Source organism: Xiphophorus hellerii, chromosome 10, assembly GCF_003331165.1.
Source record: "Xiphophorus hellerii strain 12219 chromosome 10, Xiphophorus_hellerii-4.1, whole genome shotgun sequence".
Taxonomy (NCBI): Eukaryota; Metazoa; Chordata; class Actinopteri; order Cyprinodontiformes; family Poeciliidae; genus Xiphophorus; species Xiphophorus hellerii.
Window position 1 is genome coordinate 19,478,329 of NC_045681.1, and position 16,429 is coordinate 19,494,757.

The following is a 16,429-nucleotide window of genomic DNA, read 5'->3' on the forward strand; positions in this document are numbered from 1 at the left end:
AATGTACTTCCAGTTAGTTATAGTTTTTCTCTATTAATTACCGTTTGTATTTATTTCAGTTAATGACAATGTTTTCCTCAATATTTTCGTTAGTTTCAGGTAACTGTAAAGGCCTTGGTGTGACGGCCACACACCTTACCCCTCCCACGTTGCTGAGCTGTGATTGGCCACGTACCTGCATGAGGCTCCAGCCCTGCAGCAGCAGCAGGTACGGGCAGTCGTGTGGAGGGTGAATGGAGTACTGTGTGGTGTTATCGTCGCTGCTCTCCGTCTCCTCCCTCTCCGACTCCTCTCCCTCGCGCTCGCCCCTCGGCCTCGGCGGACAGAGGTTCTCTGTCTTAGACGCCGTCCCGCCGTCCCCCTCGAAGGGCGTCTCCGCGCTGTGAATGTCAATCAGTCGGGGGCCGTTTTCCAGGGACTCCTGGCTGTGGACCGAAGAGCGGCCGAGGCTCTTGTGAAGACCCTTGGCTCGCGCGTCGTGTTCCCCGCCGCTTTCGTCCCCGCCGTCCAAGAGATCCATCTCACTTTTGCTCCTCCAGAGCTTCTGACTGCGACCCAGAGTCCTCTCCACAAGGGTAGAGGTGACCCTGGATCGGCTCTTCTGCAGCTTCCGGGCCTGGGCATTAATACCTAATGTGGGCGGAAGTAAATCATTCTGAACCTGAACCTTTAGAGCCACATAAAGACAGTTACAAAGTCAGCCTTTTGTCACCTGAAGAACATTTTAAGGATTAAAGAGCTAATATTCAAGGAAGATATAGAGAAACTCATCCATGCGTTTATATTTTGTCAAATTGATTACTGTAGCAGTGTCTTTACAGGTCTGCCTAAAAAAAATCAGACAGCTGCAGCTGATTCAGAATGATGCTGCTGGCGGGAAGATAGAGAACACCAGTCCTGTAGTCCCTACACTGGCTCATTGGAGCTCAGAGAATATACTTTAAAACACTGTTGCTAGCTTATAAATCGCTGAACAGCTTAGCACCACATTACATTAAAAATCTGCTGCTGTTGTGTCAAAAATCTGGAACAGACTACCAGAAAACTGCAAAACAGCCGAAACACAGAGTTCCTTTAAACCAAAACTAAAAACCCACCTGTTTAGGGTTGATTTGAAACATAATTTATGGAATATCGACCAACATATTTGAATTGTACTGATGATTTTGACAAATGACACTCAAAGAAATTAGCCGTTTTCTCAATCGGTGAACAATTTTTTGTTGTGCGTGTTTTTATGATGAAAAGCACTTCAAACTGTAATGTGCTGCACAAATAAACCTGATTGGCTGATTGAAAACGATGAGTGAACTGGACCGCATCACGAGGCCGTGGAGGCGAAAGGTCGATGGAATGCGATGACAGAGCAACGCCCGTGTTTTCCTGAGGCAAGGTGAGGGGTGTTGCTGCCAGAGTCAACAAGAAGAAGCCCCACTCAGGAAGCAGACCTCAGTGGAAACAGAGGCAGCGCTCATGGAAATAAAAAAAACAAAAAGAAAAGCTCAGCTCCGCAGCAGGGAACCACAACCCTAACCCTAACCAATCCACACGCGGACACTGATGGAGCGCCGTACCACATGCGTGCGTCGTTCATAAAAGCAAAACACAAAACCGGACACACACTTAGATGTGAACACAGCTGTGTAAACCCAGGAGCCTCTGCTAGAAGTGACTGACACAAAAACATCAGTAAATCAACCCAACACCTTTACGGTACCATCTGTGGAAACGTCCGGGTGTTTTTCAGTCATGCCACACGATCCGCACTTATCTGTGGATCCAGTGTTTTTGCCATGTTTTTATTTGTTTTGCTTTTTTTTTTTTATTTCTAACAATAAAGAATTACACAGAGAGGGCGTGACGCTTGGGGGAAAAAGAGAACGGCCATTAAATCGCCGTGCGTCTGCAAAACCCATTAGGCTGTTACTAAAAATTTATTGTCAGGATGGATGGATGAAAGAATCAAATCCAGCCATGAGTCTGAAATTCAAAAGAATTGAGAACAAGACTGCGAGCCTTTGGCCGGTTTTCTCAGGAAAACCCAAACGTTTCACTGTGAGAACCGACTTCGAAGCCTGCAGAGCTTCATTCGTGTCGCCTGGTGGAGTCAGGATGCGGCGCAGCAATCGCCCCAAGAGGACCTGCAGTTATTACCAGCAGTGACGGTGTCCCTCTCCTTCGACGTCATCTCCTCTATTGAACTTTTCCGCTGGATTTCGAAACGTCTCGCCAAGCCCTCTCTGGGTTTCCATAGCGACTGCAGGAGGAGAGGTTTCTCATGGTCGCCCACGACCCTGAACCCCTCCGTCCTCCACTGGTGGCTGTCGATGGAGCCGATGGTGTCGCAGAGGACGTAGGACTCGGACTCCTCCTTCCTCAGGCCGTACCTGCATCAGACGGATGCGTTTAAAATCGCTACACTCCTCCTCACAAGACGCGAGAATGAAAAATATCTTCACAGGATTTAAACAGATTTTTCCTATCTTCTCACGATCAGACAGAGAGCCTGAATAAATCTGAAATGCAGTTTTTATTTTCTTCGTTACTTTCATAATCTTGTCCAGCTCAACATTTTTTGAATATTCTGATAAAAGAAATGAGTCAGAAAATATTACCACTCTTTTTCTTTTTCATGATTTACTAATTTATCATTGTTGTTTCCCACCACACTTTTTCCTTCCACTCAACTTTTTTTTGCAATATTCTAACTTTCTGAGACACTGAATATGGGTTTTTCACTACCTGCAAGATTCATCAACATTATAATAAAGGCTGGAAATATATTACTGTATGTGTAATAAATTGATGTAATATGTGAGTTTTACTTGGAATCAGTGGTAAAAATCCGATATTAATATCTGTATCGGTCCCGATATTGAAAACATTGTAGATTGAGTATCGGTGACAATGTGCCTGATCCATACGCCATGCTTTATTATTTATTTTACATTATATTTCAAATTCCTTATTGCACTCTTTGAACTATTTGAAAGAAAGTTTGCTGCAGTTTTTTTTTTTTTTTACATGCTTAACCAATTCAGTCAACTCGTTGTCTTTTTCGGTTTCCTTTTTATTTATTTTATGTTGGCTGCTCTACTCCTAATTCCTGAACAAATTAAAGTTGTTTTGTTTTTACACGTTTCACCAAGCCTGTGAAGCGACTGGTGTATTTTAGTGTGCCGTACTGGTGCAAAGTTACCAAATAAATGTGTAATTCAGTACATTTATGTCTGCGTCTTTAAGAAATCAGACATAAATCGACTCTTAAGTTAATTCTTCAGTAAATTCAGCGTTATGATTCTGCATTGGATCGGTATTAGCCGACACTAAACGTCAAAAATCAATCTCTGGTTCTGGTTGAGACTAGGAAAATGATCAAAACTAATATTGATCTCGATCCAGTGTCTCTTCGCCTCGGTCTACCAAGTAAACACATTCAAAATCAAAGTTGCATAACATCCTAATCTTCTGTGCTTGAAAAAATATTTTGCTGCAATGGATTTCCAATAAGTCTCCTACTATTTCTGGGTGGAAGAAGTTTATTTTGGAATATATTGTTCTAAGACTGACATCTTTGGACGCATGTGGAAGCTCTTTTTGGACTACTCTGAAGAACACCACCATCCTGTCTCGAGCATTTATAAATAATTAGACTTGGACTATAAAATGATGACAATATTTATGCTCCCTATCTTTTCTTTTTCTCTCCTTTGGACTGCACTGCTGGGCTTTTGTGATATATTGTTGTTCTTAAGCAAAAAATGTATAAACATATCTACATAAAAAACAAAAAAACCCTCAGATATTGGTATCGTAAGTGAACAAAGTGAATCGGTGCGCCCCTAAGGGAAACTTCTTGTGTACATAAGACAATCTACAGTCTTGCATTGCTGGACGTCCTGTAATGACGTTTTGTATCTGGACATTTCAGATGGCTAGAAAGTGACCAAACCTACATTAGAAAGCAAAAAAAAAAGAAACTGGAGCTTCACAGGAACATCACTTTACCTCCTGTCCACTCATGTAAACTACTTTACTACTAGATACCAGTATCACCAGCATCAGAAAAGTACAAATCAGGTTTTTTTTTTTAAATGATTGTGTTTTTGTGTTTCATCTGCTGATACCTGTTGTTGGTCTGTGATTTTATCAGTTGCACCTCCTTGCTTTTTTTATGACCACTGCTTATTTTTGTGCATCGCTTGCAAATCTGTATTTATCCTAATAATAATAAAAGCATTTTTTGTTTGTTTTTACAGCAACATTTCCAGTGAAACAGAGACTGTTGTACTTTCCTATCGCTCCACCGAGGGAAAAAGAAAGCAGCCGAAATGTGAGCGGTTAAATGTTACGCAGATCAGATCTAAGAGCAGTTTTTATTAACTTTTTCTGTATTTACAAATAATAACTGGAACTGCACTGACACACTGTATAAGACGTATCATCAACCAGTCATATCAAAACAGAGATAAAACATGCTAGCGTTAGCCTAGCATTTTAAAAACAGTAGTCGATTTTAAGCCAAACTTCACTTGCTCTGTGTTAGCTAAGTCCTAAATGTTCCTGCCACAGAACCAGCCTTTCTCTTTGGTACAGGGTCGTTCATCCGTCTCGCCTTTAGAGACTGAATCCGGCCGCCATTAATCATCCTGTTGTGCGTCTGAATGAAACCTAAGAATGACAGACAGAGTCGGCCTCAGAGTCTGGGCCATCGCTGGCTGTGTTTCACACAAGTCTGTGGTTTGGACTGTGCCGTTCAGAACTCCACTTCTTTGTGCACACACACACACACACACGCACACTGCCTGCTGTGTGCTTCGATTATTATAAACAGAAGAATCTGGTTAGGCGGACCTTAGCTTTAATTCACTAGAACAAGCTGACCTTTAAGCAGCCTTATTATGAGACTCTGCTTTTTCTTTTTTCCCCCCGTATTGCTTAAGCTAAATTGAAGCTCCTTCTTAAACAAATCGGTGTACGTTTTTTGTTTTTTTTTGCCAAGTTCACTCATATTCTTTATGCAAGTACGCATGGATGCAAATTTAATTTTCATTTTAGACTTTTAATGATGCATTTGATCTGTTATTTTTCCAGGTTGAAGCATACGAACTCAATTAATGAAACTGGATTTTTCTCTCCTCTACACAGGCTAAAATACAGTAAATGTTACCCTGAAACATATATATATATATATATATATATATATATATATATATATATATATATATATATATATATATATTTATATATATGCGATATCGAAGTCACAGCTACATGTTTACCTAATTTGTCTTTGTTAGAACAGCCATCTGTGTCCAAGTTTCAACTATACAGCTGTTTAGAAAAATTAAGATGAAATCATCCATTTTCACACCAGAACCAGTTTCTGCACTGATTCTTTTTTGCGATGTTTAAGGAATCCTTGAATCTCCCGTGGCAACTATAAATAATCTATTTACTATTGGGGGGTGCCCAAACGCTTGATCTCCAGCGACTGGCAGACACCTGCCAGTCAGCTGAGCTTATCATACGACCTACTGCTCTGTGACACACTCTGTAAAAAACGTTTGTAAACAGCATCGTTGTATCGACTTCCTGAAGGCGGAGTTTCAGAAAGAGCTGGAGCTTCTTAAAGAAACAGCGGCCCAATTTTAAGGCGTCGAGTCAAATTTCTTTTAAATTATGTTTGATGTATGCAGCACTTTTATAACAACTGAAGGTAAAATAGTTGATTGATAATGATATAAAATGTCACTATGTGCCTCAAAAATGCATGACGCTGTCACTTTAAATAAACTCTGTCATCTCCAATGAAAGGAGAATTAAGGGAGTGTGGTTTAGAGATCAAAACGAACGTCCATGTACATTTCTAAACAGTTCTGTCGAGTAAATTCAAAACTTATCAGAATATGCTGAATAAAAGAAAAACATCCCTGAAATCACTTCATGTTTGCCCAACCAAAGGTATTATTATTACCTGAAACAAGTGGAAATAACGAAAGCTGAAATTGAGGAGACATATTTTGTAAACTGAAATAAATAAAAATGATCATTAATGGGGGAAAAACTATAACTAACTGTCAGCCATCTGCAAACTACGCCACTCCATGCTCCTCTTGGCGACACTTACTGCAAAATGATGGCGGCAAAAGTTCTGACAAAACACCAGAGTTAGTTGGTTGTTCAACAATAATTGAATAAATGTTTTTAAATGGCATCTTCTGTTGAGTATTTATTACCCAATCAATGTATACATAATCACAACACATTACTTTGACCTGTTCGACGGCTGCACCTACGAACGATCAAAATATGAAAAAACTAAAACTTCTTCTACATCTAACAAAAACAAAGCTAAAACTAAGCAGTGTTTAACTAATAATAACTAATGAAAAACTAGCAAACGCACACTAAAAACTAATTAAAACAAACTGAATTAGACCAAAAGTCACAACGAAAAAAAACAACTAACGCATAACGACAAACCCAAAACTATTACAGCCGTGTTCAACCAGACCAGTAGCAGGTGATGTTTGCCCACAATCAGACCAACAGAACAGCTTACTGCTGATCATATGAGTGAGGAGGAATTCCTGCTCTCGCTTTTATGTTCTTACAGCAGTTCATTTTTCTGAGTGCATATGGGCTTCACGCGGAGGGGATCGTAACTCACCCCGCGCAGAAACACAAGACCACCCTCCCGCATATGGCGACCCGCGTTCTCACCGATCCAGGGCCTCCTTGACGAGCTCCCCGGCGCTGGAGTGTGTGGTGGCCAGGACGCTCTTGTAGTGAGCCCCTTCGCAGATCTCGTTCCCGAAGATCTTGAGGATCCCCGGGGCCGTGATCTGATTGGACAGCTCGGACGGGTCGTCCTCCGGCAGGACTTCCGCGGAGAACACTGTGGATGAGAGACCGCACGGGGAAAAGGACATTTATCACTGGGTCTGAGATGTGGTTTAAAAGAAAAAAAACGACTGCTTGGTTATTTACAAGCGCTGGGGTCACGTTTGCTTGTATGCGGTGGATATGAAAACCAAAGCGTGTAGAAAGAGGAGATGATGTAAGACATGTAAAGTACTCCAGTTTTACAAAGTTTAGATGCATGGTTTTGTTTGGGTAAAGTAGAAGATGGAGGTGTTCTGAACTCGGTTTCCTTTTCATATTTATTTTTTGGATGATACCAAAACGATTGTGTTTAATACCTGTGTATTAGTTTTTACCATTATGCTTTGCGAAATAGATCAAACTCAGTCAGGCCGAAGGACGAGTGGTTTTGAACATCAATTTTTAAGTCTTGCCCAGATTCTCTATTGGATTTAGGTCCAGGTTTTGACTGGGCCACTAACGTAAGAATATGCTATTAGGGGTGGGCATCGTTTATCATTTATCATACATTTCTTATCACGATAAGAATTGTGATCTATTGTTGTCACGTTAAATTCAAATGAAAGATGTTTAAACTTTTTTGTTATTTTCCCCTGCTGTTTAATTTATTAAACTTGGCTAAATGTAGCTAGCTAGCTGTTGAGCCCAACAGAATTGGAAAACTTTTGTCAAATAAAATAAGCTAAACTTCATATACCTCTTTAAGTTTTGTATCTACAATGAATAACATACATTTTCTACAAAACAAAAGAAAAAAAATCTGACATTTTCGCGATTATTATCGTTATTATTATTTGACTCGCGACTACTTTTGATTCGACGATGTTTGCTCACGAGACAAAACGTTCAGACAGCTGGTAATTTAAGGGAATTGGGATAAAGGTGGCTAAATACACGCACTCTACTGTATATATTCCTCTCTTTGTTCATCTAAAATTAAAGCCTGTTGCTGTTATACGAACAAGTTCAAAACCTATGAATACATCACGAATATCTTCCACAGTGGAAATATCGGCATCAGAATCTCAGGGAGAAAACAAAAAAAAAAGTGACGTACTGCTGCCCTTCCTGACTTGGACGGACCGTGACGACCGGAGTCCCGCCGTCAGCGCCATGGAGCCCGAGGTAGGCACCGGGTTGCGGTGGAAGACGCCGGAGAGTCGGTTGGTTTGGCGACGGATGCGACTCTTGCTCGGCTGCCTGACGGCCACGCCCTCTGCCGACCTGCAGGTGGAAGAACTGCCGGCGGATACTCCCGACCTGGAGGAAGGAGCGGCAAGAGAGGGAACTGATAGAAGACGGAGGAGCGGCAAGAGTTCAACAACTTAAGCACAAAAAACAAAACACCTAAAGAGAAGAACTTTGATAAAATGTCTCGTACGTTTCTCTACCCAGACCTGCTCTCCTTCTGCATGCCTGCCCTCAGCTCTCTATGCACAACTGAAACAATGAAGTGTTGTTCGGACCTTACCAAGACTCTAAGCTTCTTATAGTTCAAAGGTTCTCTGCAGTTTCCCCACAGTCCCCCCAGACTGGGATTTCACAGCTTCTAATTCTGATTTTCCCACTGGAAAGCCTCTGGTTAGAGACTGTAGTGAGTGATGGCTTGTGAGTATAAGGTGTAAAGGTGACCTAGCTAGCATGTAAAGGCTAGGATAGCTATGGGCTAAACAAACATGTACTTTATTTTGCCTTCTTAGATAGTGAGACTTTAGCCATTTCTGCATATTTTGAGCTCCTTTCACAATGAGATGTTTTAGGGCCTCTTATCACTTCAAATCCAGATAAGCTGCTGCTGGCCAATGCATACAGTTGTAACAACAAGCTGGATGGCTCCACTTGGGTTGCTAGGTGACGGGTTGGCCTTCGCTGGGGTCCTCGGGGCCCATCGATTGTGACTCAACGATCCGGAGGTTTTTGAAACGGCTCATTTTCCCAAACACAAAAAATAACATTAACTTATTGCCAAAAAAAAAAAAAAAACAGGTTGATGGTTTTTAAGTACTTGACCTGTTTTTAGAAGCGGAAGAAACTCAAATAGAAGTACAAAAACGCGCAGAATGGGAATTTTGCACATTACGTCCCCTTTTACACGTCCAACATCTTTCTGGTTAAAAAGAAACACGCCTTCCGTCAAGCCTAAGGTTTTAAAAATCAGTGCGTACAGAACTTTATGTAAGTGCCAGTGTCACAATTATAGGTTGCGTCGTTACCACCTGTGTTTCATACAACAATCTAACTCCCTGGGTGTACGGAAGAACAAAAAAGACCCACAGCATCACAGATCCTCCACCCTGCTTATCATTGGACATAAGGTGCTTCCACATATATTGATCATGTGTTTACTTACTTTTGTTCCATTGAAAGTCTGCAAAGTTCAGCAAACTCTCCATGTTTACATTTAGCAGACAAAATGCTTTTTGCTAGCATTTAGTCCCAAAGCAACATATTAGCGCCTGCAGTTGGTGACCCAAAGGTTTCACTCATTCTGCTTAGTGATAATTGGTTAATTTATTCCCCAAGAAAACAAAATCTCAGATTACCAATTAGATGTTCCTAGAAACCTTGATCAACTTACAAGCATTGTTAGAGGTTATTGTACCAATGATTATGTGGCTAAAAACTAAATATTTTTACAGGACCTTTCTACCCCTCCTGAAAGTGCGTCTTGCTCAAAAATAAAATCTGAGCGAGATGCACTTGTTCAAAATCTAACTTTACAAATATAACAAATTTCACATTGTTTATTAAAAATCACGATTGCTTCTGACCCTGACAGGCCTTAATCATAAACATCTGGCTATTAAATTACTGGTTATTATGATGTACAAAAATGATTAGTGCACACTTTTAAACTAATACTCTGTTGATGCATCTTTTGATTCACTTTCAGCTTTAAAAGTGTCCACATCTAAAAAAGAAAAGAAAAGACCCTAAAATTTTAAGACATTTTGAGACTAAAATGTCTTAAAATTGTATTTTTTGATGGAAAATAAACTTCCACTTTTGGGTATTTGGCACAAAAACACAGGACATCAGAGATAATAAAAACCCCCCACAAAAAAACAAACACTACTAAGGTAGTCAACCTATTATTTTTGTCAGTTTCTTTAAAAGAAACGCTGTAAGTCTTTTACAACATTGCAAACGTTGTAAAAGAAACGTTGGAAATGTTTTAAGTCCGATATGCATCAGATATCTGCATCCGATGCAGATATTGGAGGATGCAGATGTACTTTGATATCTGCATCAGTTTTCGGAAGTGAAAAAAGTGGATTGGTGCAGCCGGCTAACCCAGATGAGGACTAGTAGTCTGAAGGCGGAAGATGTTCAGCGATACAATTTGTAGCAATCAAAGTGAGTCCAGGCAGACATTCAAATCAACAAAAGAATGAATTTATGAGAGAAACATTAACGCTCAGAAGGTAAATCTGTCAGAAAACCTGCAGACTCACCTGTGTGGCGGCTGTGAACGAGAGACTCACAATCTGACTGCTGGAGGGCAAAGTGGGCAGACATTGTCATGTCAAGATAAGGGACGACTGAAAGGTGAAAGTGAATCCAAACGTGCTTTAATGAACCAGCACATCTTCAGAAATACTCCCCTAAACTTCTACAAGCTATACAAACGATTTTGTACATAATCTAAGTTATGTCAGCAAATGATTCAACATTTAGGATGTCTAATTTTCTCCAGTCTTTTTATGTTTCCACGCTGAGCTACTGCTTTCATCGTCTCTCTCTTATGTTTTTGTTGCCATAAAGTAACGAATAAGCATGGAGAGGCTTTATTATTGCATATTGCTTCGACTTAGCCGAAGGTAACACACGGGGTTTGACTCTTTTAGAAGCACGAAGGAAAAAGAGAAGTTTGCATCTTCCCTAACTCTCTCCAGCTGCTCTGGCTGGAACAGCTGCCCGCACAGAGCGCTTCCAAGTGGGTCATACTCACTGAGAGCCATCACTGCTCTTCCGTCCCAGCCTCACAAACCGTCTCTTTGCGGGGGCTTTGGAGAAACTCGTTGGTCTTGGAGGGAGAGAGTGCAACTCCTCAGCAGAATTTCTCATCTCATTCATTCCCGTCTGGAAGCTTCTTTTCTTTTTCTCTCTTTTTTTTGTCTCTTTTCTTCTGTTTTTTCCTGGGTGATTCCTCCTCAGCTGAAAACCCCTGCAGATGTGGCTCTGTTATTGCTTGTGCGATGCGGGACGCCGCGCTTCATTCCGGGGATGTTCCCTCCAGGAGAGCCGCGGCGCAGAGCCAGCCAGCTGCTGCTGCTGCTCCGGAACAGGCGCCGCTGCTGCAGATGTTTGCCCCGCCCTCAGCCAGCTGTTGGGGCTGGTCAGTCCTGGGGGAAAGTGGGTGGTGGTGGTGGTGGTGGTGGGCGGGGGACCTCACAGCATAACCTCTGCAGTGAATCGGAGAGGTCAGAGTTCTACCTGACGTGTTGCGGAACAGAATCACTCCTCAGGTCTGAACGAGGCGGCGCGGATTCAAACCGACGAGGCAGCCGCTTTCCAGATGTGTCTGCGCGCACACGCCCACAACGGCGACACCATCTTTCAAAATAAAACACCCCATTGGTCAGCCTGCTCCTGATTTTGCTGTATTGACAGTTCTCTCTTTGCGCCCAAACTTCGCTTCTTTTCGGCGGTGGTTTTGAAAATGGGCAGGCGCCCAGGGCGGCATCAGAGAGGGGCCGCCTGCAAGCACGCACGATGCAAGAAATTATTTGTAATTATTCATTTCATGAAAGGGGGCAACGCATATGAATCAACATGAACGCATCACGTAAATACACCAGAGTTAGCCTGTAGCAAATTGATGGAACGAAAAGAAAAAAAAAATCAACTAACCTGCATAACAACATAAAAGACCTGTGATTTTTCAACATACGGATAAAAGTAGTGCGATTTACAGCAAACAGTTATCATAAAAATAAAATCTGAACTGATATACACTTACATAAAAGCACATCATAAACTCAGGTTTCTGATACTTCTGAAGAAAATCTTAAGACTGAGAAATATGTTACAATTATCTAGCAGTAATGAAACCTAAAAATGATAAAAGAAAAGCGTTTATCAAAACTGAGGGTGGAGTCAAAGCCCAGACATTGATCTCATTAAAATGGAAGTGGAGAAACAAAGATGGAGGTTTTAGCTGTTAATAATAGGAAAACTCACTTTTGTTTAAATCTTTTGTCTAATGAGTAAAACATGGTAAATTTTTTGTTGCTCATCTAAAATCGCTTTCTTTTCCAGAAATAAATACAAAAAAAAAAGATTATGGATGTAAATGTAAACAATTCTTTTAAAAGAGGTAAATATCTAATATCAAGTCCGAATGGGTTTACAAGACCAACACGGGACACAAAGAAAACAACAGGGAGGATATACACAGGTCCGCCTGTACAAACGTATATTACATAATAAAGGTTTATTTAAAATGTAAAATAATAATAATGATAGCCTGATTACTCCTTATTTTCCTCAGAGTACATCGAAATTCACAGAATGTGTGACTTTTGTTTATTTTTTGGTACAGAACAGTATGAAAAAAATGATCAAATTAGGGTTGAGGTGCCAATAATTTTAATCCTATAAAAGTGACTGTTGTGGTCAAAGAGTGGCGTTTTAATTCGAGGTGTAGGACACTGCCCCCTGGAGGTCTGTCGTGTTATTCTTCCCTGCTGCTCAGTTGATACTCTGACAAACTCCAGGAGTTGCGCAGTTGCTATACAATTTCTGAAGCATTATATCGTTATTTATTTATTTTTTTTAAAGTTTATCATTTGTATTTGATATATATTCATAGATTTATCGTCTTGTTTTCCTACACAGAGAACACTAAATGTAACTGCATTTAACTGTAACTGAGCTGACTGTGAATTACTTTTTATATTAGTATGTAGTATTTCTGTCAATCGATTAAAAAAAAATTAATCAGATTAATCACCACCAGCTTAACTTTTCTAAGCTTGAAATGTGGAAATGTTAAAAGTTTTACTGTCTCAAACTACTCGTCTCATTTGCTCTTGAATTTCGTCGGGAAGTTATGTGTTGCGTTTGAGACACTACAGCTTTTATTTAAGTGATTTCTTAATTCCTCAGATTGGGCAGAAATTAGGGCTGTGTGTAGTCTGTTCAAATCAACAACAGCAACAAAATTAGATCAGTTCATTAAGTTGTCATATTCCGATGAATCTACTGTGAGCCGCTTTGAAGTTAGTCTAACATTAAGTTAATTAATTCGGACCTGATGCTAATATCAGGCCAATTGTAAAAATCGCAGCACGATGAAGAACCGAAAGGCTCTTTGGAGGCGTTTGTGGTTGTTACCGCTGTATAGCCACTAGGTGGCGCACTCTCCTAAATAAAAAAACAGCCGAGCGGTTCCCACATGGGGGATGTTTGATGGCGGAACGCACAAAGAGGTTTTGTCTCATCAAGCCGGGTTCACATGTGGCCTTGAAGGCAACACATTACTCTCTGAAACCGGATACGCACCACGAAACAACTCTGGTTGTGGATTTAGTGAGGAAAACTTTACTGACAAAACTTCTTTGGCTTTGATTCTTGTGAAAGACGTTTCCATTCTGTCACATATTACGGCTTACTGCACCTGATCACTTAGTTATGAAATATGGTTTTAGATTAAATACAAGATGAGGGATCTCAGATGGTCATTATTTAGATTAGGTTTGTGCTCCAGCTGGAGGATTCTTCGGATTCCTTAAATACTTCAGTGGTGTCGTACACTGTAGAGGGAGATGTCTCCAATCACTCCTCGCTGTTCTTTCATTTAGAGCCTTGCAAGAAATATTCACGAGCCTTCAGCTTTTTTTGCCAGAACAAAACCACAAACTAACAAATAAAATATACAGACTGAGACAAGATATTTCATTTGGATTTTGTGTGCCAGGATGGCACAAAGTGGTGGGAAGTAAAAGGAAGATTCTTATTTTTATTTGATGTTTTGTTTCGTTTTACTACAGTAAAACATAACATATAAAATAATTTAAAAAAAGAACTTCTTTAAAAATGCATTTTTTTAAAATATGAGTTTTTATTCATAAAAAACTGAAAAGTGCGGCATGCTTTTACATTCTATCCCCCGTTGCTTCGATGCTCCTCAGTAAAATCAGTTGTGATCAAATGCCTTTTTACTTCAGGTGTTTACTTAAATTAGAGTTCACTCGTGTCTAATTTAATCTCAGTACAAATCCAAATGTTTTCTGAGGAGTTTAAACCGTGGTTAATTCAAAAATGTGTTCGTTTCTCTTTCAACTGAACAGCAGTAGATGAATAGAAATGAAGATAAATGGATAATTTTTTTTTTTTTAGTGTAAATCTTCAGACTGTGGTATGCATTTTATTAGCGGTGATGGAGGTAAAATACAAGACAAGCCTAGACCGAAAACGTCCTCTAGAATAACTGCAAGTATAGTCAGAAATGCACTGGAATAATCTAGATCGAAGCATATATGCATGTGGTAGAATGGCCTAGTCAAAGTCTGCACCTAAATTTGAATGGTATGATTTGAAAATTGACTCAAAATTGCAGATTTTTCAAAGGAAAATGGAGGGAATGTGGTTCTAGATCTACAAAGTAAAACAGAAATAATTAATCCATGTGACACTTCGGATTTGTTTTGCCATATATTTTGAAAAACATGCATCATTTCCACAAATATGCACTTAGTCATGTGGGTATGTCGTACGTTTTGCCTTTGTCTTTGTATCCGAATGGTGATACCTGTTAGTGTTTCTTGTTCCCTTGTGATCCAAATCAAAACAGCAGCCTGTAAGTTAGAGAAATCCCCCCCTGGAAAGCACAGAGAGTTTAATGAGCTTATAGGGAGGAGAAGGTGGAGCCGCTCTGTCAGGGCCTAATTGCGTGTAACATGACACTGCTGGTACCTGTGACACGCCAAGCTGGCTCCACCATCCTCAGGCAGCTTCCATTAGCAGGTTGCTAGCAAAACAGAAATCCATCTGATTGAGGATGAAGAGGGTTCTTCCTGCAGGCCGAGGTTAACCGTCCTAATGAAGCAGGAGGAGAACGGACGGGCTTCAGGATTTGAAGTCAGATCCCCCGGTGGAGAAAGAAAAGGGAAAATTCATCAAACTTTCTCTTCTGGTCAACAACAACAACAGAAAATCTGGCTGGAAGTGCATTTGGTCGGTGGAAAAAATAACCGTAACCCTTACCCTACCCCAAGAGAAAGGGCAATGTTGTGAGCAGAGCATATACTCAAGCTTGATTGACAGCTCTAAGACCCTCCACCCGGCTCTGATTGGTGTGTTTCTGCAGATAGCAGTAGGACAGCAGCGAGAAGGCAGAAGAGCTGGATTTTTTTCATAGATTACCCGTCTCATACTTTCTCAACATTGTGACATTTTTAACAAATATGTAGAAGAAAACAAACAAACAAAAAAAGCCATTTTGTTTATGAAAGTTACATACTGCAGCTTTAAATGAAACTCTTCGCTTATCAAAAATTAATCCCAAACTAACTCACTTGATCTTCAATGTGTTTTGTGTTTTGGTCTGAGGAGATAAAGTGCCACCGCAACTCAAAACCCAGCCTACAGCTTGGCTCGGTATCTCACGGCTCCTGATCTCCAGTTCAGTGAGTTCAGCAGCTGCCTCTGCTGCCCTTCTCTCCGTTTGGTTCTCTGTTACTTTTGTCAGACAAAGGATGACAGGACGTGTTCTTCACGCAGCACGGACGGCACTCTACCTTGGCATTTCAGCTGAGGTTTAGAATAATACTTCGTATTGTTGCGTTGATAAAAGAGCCAGGCGGACGATTCACCAAGGAGAGCACTTAAGGATCAGCGCTGTCAGAGATAGACAGGCCGCTGCTCTGCACTCAAAGTCTAATTTTCAGTCACACAGAATGCAAATGCTGATCTCACAGCCTTTACAGCGTCATCGAAATGTTATTTCAGTATTTAAATTCAAATGATATGTGGTCCTTTCACATTATTTTTTTAAAAATTTTGCATAGTATCTATTCTTTCTCCTTACTATTAATGGACCCCAGGATTTTGTTTTTCAGAAAATTGGAATATCATATGAGACTACTGAAATACGTGAAATACCTAATGCTTGGATGTAGTATATATGGTGCATCTGGTCAAAATTGCGCCATCAATCTACAACCGTTGGAGGGGGGAAAACCTTGTCAGAAGAGTAGAAGAAGAAATAGACAGACATCAAGAAATCACATAAATGAATTCTACGTAATCATTAGAGATAACATTACACAAAGTATAAATCATCACCTGTTTGTGACTTTGAGCTCAAGATCTGTAGAGAGTTTGGTGGTGGCAGGCTAAATAGTAGTAATATTACTTTAGTCTGAAGTTTAAATTGGTTCCATGATCTGAAACATTTGAGTATGACAAAATTAGAAAAAACTAAACAAAAACAGCACTATGGCCATACTGCTGGCACAGAGCGATCCACTCTGCACTCTCTATTTATAACTGAGCCGTCGGCTCCCTTAAAAGCAGCGCTCGGTGTGAAACGATG

At 40.5% G+C, this 16,429-nt stretch overlaps 1 protein-coding gene and 1 long non-coding RNA gene across 2 annotated transcripts in view; both read right to left on the reverse strand.

Moving 5' to 3' along the window:
- The window catches only part of radil2b (Ras association and DIL domains 2b), a 29,157-nt gene extending 17,770 nt beyond the window's left edge, over positions 1–11,387 (reverse strand). Inside the window, exons 1-5 of the mRNA XM_032575174.1 lie at positions 10,841–11,387; positions 7,946–8,148; positions 6,727–6,901; positions 2,155–2,387; positions 176–630 (exon numbers count right to left, since the gene is read on the reverse strand). Coding sequence (XP_032431065.1) covers positions 176–630; positions 2,155–2,387; positions 6,727–6,901; positions 7,946–8,148; positions 10,841–10,965 — 1,191 coding nt within the window. The 5' untranslated portion in view covers positions 10,966–11,387. The remainder of the gene's footprint in view (positions 1–175; positions 631–2,154; positions 2,388–6,726; positions 6,902–7,945; positions 8,149–10,840) is intronic.
- Positions 11,388–14,532: 3,145 nt separating this feature from the next.
- Positions 14,533–15,984, reverse strand: LOC116727387 (uncharacterized). Its single transcript, XR_004340795.1, has 2 exons — positions 14,809–15,984; positions 14,533–14,713 (listed from the first exon to the last, which is right to left on the reverse strand). It is a non-coding gene; the product is annotated as an uncharacterized LOC116727387 (long non-coding RNA).
- Positions 15,985–16,429: the final 445 nt, after the last annotated feature.